The sequence below is a fragment of the Tachyglossus aculeatus genome, chromosome 25 (assembly GCF_015852505.1).
Source record: "Tachyglossus aculeatus isolate mTacAcu1 chromosome 25, mTacAcu1.pri, whole genome shotgun sequence".
In the NCBI taxonomy this organism is placed as follows: Eukaryota; Metazoa; Chordata; class Mammalia; order Monotremata; family Tachyglossidae; genus Tachyglossus; species Tachyglossus aculeatus.
This window is the reverse complement of record NC_052090.1, coordinates 17,502,791-17,508,790: the sequence shown is the minus strand read 5'-3', so window position 1 is coordinate 17,508,790 and position 6,000 is coordinate 17,502,791. Positions and strand designations below refer to the sequence as shown.

General features: G+C 44.3%; 1 protein-coding gene across 1 annotated transcript in view; it reads right to left on the bottom strand.

The window, feature by feature from the left end:
• Positions 1–718: 718 nt before the first annotated feature.
• Positions 719–6,000, bottom strand: part of LOC119945434 — a 73,948-nt gene continuing 68,666 nt past the window's right edge. The window contains 1 exon segment of the mRNA XM_038766525.1: positions 719–1,575. Coding sequence (XP_038622453.1) covers positions 1,445–1,575 — 131 coding nt within the window. The 3' untranslated portion in view covers positions 719–1,444.

The following is a 6,000-nucleotide window of genomic DNA, read 5'->3' as shown; positions in this document are numbered from 1 at the left end:
CAGCCCGCACCCTCCGCTCCTCCACCACTAATCTCCTCACTGTACCTCGCTCTCGCCTGTCCCGCCATCGACCCCCGGCCCACGTCATCCCCTGGGCCTGGAATGCCCTCCCTCTGCCCATCCGCCAAGCTAGCTCTCTTCCTCCCTTCAAGGCCCTGCTGAGAGCTCACCTCCTCCAGGAGGCCTTCCCAGACTGAGCCCCTTCTTTCCTCTCCCCTCGTCCCCCTCTCCATCCCCCCGTCTTACCTCCTTCCCTTCCCCACAGCACCTGTATATATGTATATATGGTTGTACATATTTATTACTCTATTTATTTATTTATTTATTTTACTTGTACATTTCTATCCTACTTATTTTATTTTGTTGGTATGTTTGGTTCTGTTCTCTGTCTCCCCCTTTTAGACTGTGAGCCCACTGTTGGGTAGGGACTGTCTCTATGTGATGCCAATTTGTACTTCCCAAGCGCTTAGTACAGTGCTCTGCACATAGTAAGCGCTCAATAAATACGATTGATTGATTGATGCGACCATGAATGGGTTAGTGGTGGGTTTCCCGTGAGACTAGGCAAAGCCTAAAGCTTCCGTCATGTCCAGCCTCTCGCTGGGGGGCATTTTGATCTTGGTTGTGTGGGAGGGGGGTTGCCAAATCTTTATCCCTTGACCAACTCTGTTATATTGAATGCTCCCAGGTGCTTAGTACAAAGCTCGGCACGCAGTAAACGCACAATAAAGACCATTTATTGATCGATTCCCCTCTACCTTCTCTAGACTGGCTCCTGTAGCAGCCTCTCTTCTCATTCATTCCTGCCTCTGCCATGGTCAAGGTAACTCTTAAAGCATCTCTACCATTTTCCACTAGATTGTAAGCCCCTTGAGGGCAGGGATCCTGTCTACCAACTTTACTGTATTGCACTCTCCCAAGCCCTTAATACAGTGCTCTGCACACAGTAAGTGCTCAATAAATACTTACAGCTTTGGTCATAAAAATGATAAAAATGATTGATTGTTCCTTAAGGACTGGTAGCTGTCTGCTAGATAAAGCACTCTCTCCCCCTTCTGACAAAGATGCTTGGGTTAGTCATCCGCTGGCACGGATCTTGACTGGGAGGCAAATCAACAGTTGGAATTCTAGAATGCAACAGATAGTAGGGGGCACATATGGAACAAAGATATAGTGCTATCTGGGAGGCAAAGGGAATAGATTTACCACAGAAGAGCAGATATACTACACCCAACGTGACTCAGTCACATCTTGGACTTGACATTTGGAACCAAAGCGAGGACTGACACCTTCCACACTATTGCTCTGGAACAAGAAGTTCAGTGGTGGATTGAAAAACATGGGTCTTTACAGTTACACCTGTTTGTCATTCACACATATTGCATGAAAGAACAAAAGGATCACTTCCATTCTGCAAGAATCTTCTAGGACAGTAGGTCAGGTTTCAGGAGGATTTCTGCAAGGAGTTTTTCAGATCCCGCCGGGCGTTGCATATCTTGGCCCTGAATTTTCTCTGAAACTCAGTTTGGCTTGGCTCTTTCCAGCCTTCCTTGGTGCAGGTTTGCCTCAGAAATGCTGGAATAGAAAAGGAGATGAGGAAAAAAGGAATTAACTTTGTGTCCCATTGAATGAGTCTATATGAGAAGTGTTTCCACCACCCATTTTTTTTTGGGAGGCTCCCCATTATTTGTGAGAGTGACAGATATTTCAGGTTCTACTGCTGTGTGAGTCGTACTGTCCTTTTTGAAGAAAATATCCTTAAATGTGAGGGGAAAAGTCTTTAAAGGAATAACCTAAGGACTGCCGTGTATTTGCAGAACTTTTCAACAGCTGAAACATTTATGGTGTTTTCACTAAATTGGGATCTGCCACCATGAACCTGGATATGAGATCACTGCTGATTGCATGTGAAATTCAGAGACTGGAGGAAGCTGCCTGAGGAACTTGAAGTTCATGGGAGGAAAATCCATTCTGGACCTAGAACAAGTTTTTTACTGTAATTTCCTCGAGCCAAAGCCAATCACCAAATTCCTACTAAGAAAGATATCACACAGTACATTCTGGGACCATGGCAGTCTTGACAAACCAGAAAAAGGACTTGTATTTTGAAGATTGAGTCAAACTGATTATGTTTGTAACTCTTTTTTTAATCTCTGCAGTTGAGCCACACAATTGTCCGTGGTTATCTTTCCCCCAATGTTCATTTCCAAACCAGGGAAGAGCTGAAATAATAGAATAGTAGTAAGATGCACTCCTAACAGTGAAACTTTATATGCCCGCTTGGTTGCTATAGGGATGCAAGGACATGCTGGGAAAGGATGGGTTTGGCTTAATAACATTCATCTTTAGAAGTCTTAAGTCCCAGAAATTGGGTGGGCATAATTCTCCCCTCTTGGCTGAGCAGGGCTCATCAATGCAGTCTCCTATCTTCTGAGGGAAAGAAGAGCTTCTTTCCACTTCACTCTGATCCTTCAGCATTTTTGGTTTCCCCTGGCATCTTCCCCTGTCTGGGCAAGGGGGCCATGAACTACCAATTTGTTAAAAACTTAGGTAGGGAAAGGACAACTCCAGAATACACCGTATTGACACAGTAATTCTCTTCCTGGCATCCCAAGGGGCCTTTGCAACCTCAAAAACATGTGGAATTTACTAATGGAAAGCCAAGGCAAACCTGATTATCTTGTATTCATTCATTCAATCATATTTATTGAGCGCTTACTGTGTGCAGAGCACTGTACTAAGCGCTTGGGAAGTACAAGTTGGCAACATATAGAGACGGTCCCTACCTAACAGCGGGCTCACAGTCTAGAAGGGGGAGACAGGCAATCAATCAATCAATCAATCGTATTGAGCACTTACTGTGTGCAGAGCACAGTACTAAGTGCTTGGGAAGTATAAGTTGGCAACATATAGAGACGGTCCCTACCCAACAGCGGGCTCACAGTCTAGAAGGGGGAGACAGACTACAAAACAAAACATATTAACAAAATAAAATAAATAGAACAGTAAATATGTACAAGTAAAATAGAGTAATAAATCTGTACAAATATATATACAGGTGCTGTGGGGAGGGGAAGGAGGTAGGACGGGGGGATGGGGAGGGGGAGAGAAAGGAGGGGGCTCAGTCTGGGAAGGCCTCCTGGAGGAGGTGAGCTCTCAGTAGGGCTTTGAAGGGAGGAAGAGAGCTAGCACTTAATACAGTGTCTCACACATGAGTCGCTTAACAAATATTAAAAAAATCAATCAAAAGCAGATAGAGGGGTGTTCTCCTCACCCATGTAGGTTCACAGGGCAACTCAAAACCTGTTCTCCTGCTATAGGGGCAAAGCAGGCTGACTGGATTAGAGGTTTATGTTTGTCTCTCCTGTTAGAGAGTAAGTTCCTTGCATTTAACAAGCACTGTGCATTAAACTGAGGGGGGGATTTAATTAATGCTACTACTTCTACTGCTACTACTACTACTACTACCTCTACTATTACGTTCTACTGGAGTTAAGAAAAAGTCCACTACTGTCTGATATTTTCATGCAGAGACATTGGCTATGTCATAGCTGGACTGTGACCCCACTGACTGTGACCACCAGATTTGTCTCAGGACACATTGCCAGTGAGCTTAGTTGAAATAGGTTCTGGTGCATACACTTGCTGCAGCCTTGGAATTTGTTCCAGGACTTTATGTAGACACCATCCAAGGTAAAATATTTTTTGAGTCAGCTCGCTTACCAGAGATGCATCTTCACTGCATCCTGCCCTTTCCCTTTAAAACTTGGATTTCCTACTAATTCCTCTCAAAGGATTTTCACTGCTAAATTGAATTCTCCACCACCGAGTAGAAGTAGTACTATTCTAAATTTGTAGAGTGTTCTAATTCTTCCAGAGTGTTTTAACATCTGTTTTCATTTTGTCCTCACAACAACTTTGGGGCGGTAGGGAGAGGAGAGAAGAAGGTTCATTCATTCATTCAATCATATTTATTGAGCACTTACTGTGTGCAGAGCACTGTACTAAGCACCTAGGAGAGTACAATATAACAGTAAACAGACACATTCCCTGTCCACAACAAGCTTACAGTCTGACACCTTCCCCTGTCCTCCACCATTTACAGATGATCACTCTTTTCCTCAGTTTCCTCCTAGGTTCAGGCATTTTTGACTGGACTGTGCCTATTGGAGCTCGTGGCTGTGTGTTTTCACACTCTAGAAACCAGTGGTAGCTCAGTAGACTGCAAGCTCCTTGTGGGCAAGGATGGTGTCTCTCTACTCTATTACATTGACCTCTCTCAAGCACTTAGTACAGTGTTTTGCATACAGTTAGTGCTCAATAAGTACTATTGACTGATTAGATTGTGGGGCAGCCCAAGGAAACCTGCTGCGAATGCGTGAAGACAGGCAAAATTGCGGGGCAGAATCAATGTTCTGGTTGGAGACTTTTCAGTTCATGTTTCCATCTGTCATTTATGCTTCCTGAAATGGAATATCATTCTTTCACTCAATGACCTTACCTCATATTATAGAAATATTGCATTAAATAGTAATAAGAGATCACCTAAGGAATATAACTCAATTAAAGGCCTTCCCATTCACTAGAACTTTTGGTTCGGCCTCATTTCCACAGATTTTTGAATTTCCTCTTGAGTGATATTCAGGAGGGATTGAGTAAATTTTTAAGCATGTGTCTAAAATGTACTGTCCCACTAAGAACAAGGACAACAGCCCGGGCTGGGCGCTCACGTGACAGTGGTATTACCGTTTCAGCGCATGTTATGTCACTCAGTGAAACAAAGAGCTTTTGTCATAATGTTTTGGACCAATGACCACTACTGGAATACCCCAAATCACCATATGTTAATAATAGCTTGAATCGGTACGGTATTTTCACTGAAGCTATCTCAAAGGAAGCAGCGCGGCCTAGTGCTAAGTGTGTGGGCCTGGAAATCAAAGGACCTGGTTTCTAATCCCAACTCTGCTACTTGGCTGCTGTGTGACCTTTGACAAATCACTTAATTATTATTATCATCCCCATTTTACAGATGAGAATGAGAACTAAAAAGGTTAGGTGACTTTCCCCAGGTCCCTCAGCAGATCAGTAACAGAGCTGGGATAGGACCCAGGCTTCCTGACTCTGAGTCCCACGTCGTTAGACATTATCTGCATTATCTGGGCCGGTTGTCTCTGAAGTCCATGCAGCCAATCCCGGCTATCAAACAGCCAGCAGTTGACATATTTGCAAACCATCAACATCCCAGGCGAGGCTTTAAAATAATCATCAACACTAGATTGCAAATCAACAGAAACAAGAGCCCTGAGTGATGGAAAGGACACTAGCTCATTAAGATCCGGCAGCTCATCTGTCCCCTATTTGTATCTTCTAGAGTTTTTCCCCACGGTCGGGCCCAAGGCCTGCTCACAGATGGCAAAGTGGACCTTGTTCATCTGTTTGAGGTCGGATTTAGCCAAGGGTGTATTTTCCATGCTCTGAGCTTCTGTTACCTTTCGATAACCGATTGCATGTCTTAATTACCTTTGGCCCATGGCAAATCTCCTGGACCTCTTTATTGCTCAGTCCCATCGCAGCGCTTCGGTTCATTCCTTTCTTCCCCTTAATTATATCGAACTGATTTGTCAGTGGCATTAGGGCCCCCCCACCGCCGTCTCTCTTCCTCTCCCCACCCCATGTCCATCTCCCCCCACAGTTCTTCAGACCACCTTCCTCACAGAAGAGCTGCCAGAAGGACACAGACAGGCAGGATGAGGAGTTGACCCCATCTCGTCTAGACTGTGAGCTCGTTTTGGGCAGGAATGTATCTGTTTGTTGTTGCTATTGTACTCTCTCAAGTGCTTAGTACAGTGGTTTGCACACAGTAAGCACTCAATAAATACAATTGAATGAATGAATGAAAGCCAGAACCAGGAGGTTTGCAGAGGGGATGTGGTCTATGGTAAAGAAAGACATTTCATATTAAGGAAGAAGCAGCGTGGCCTAGTGGAAAAGGCATGGTGT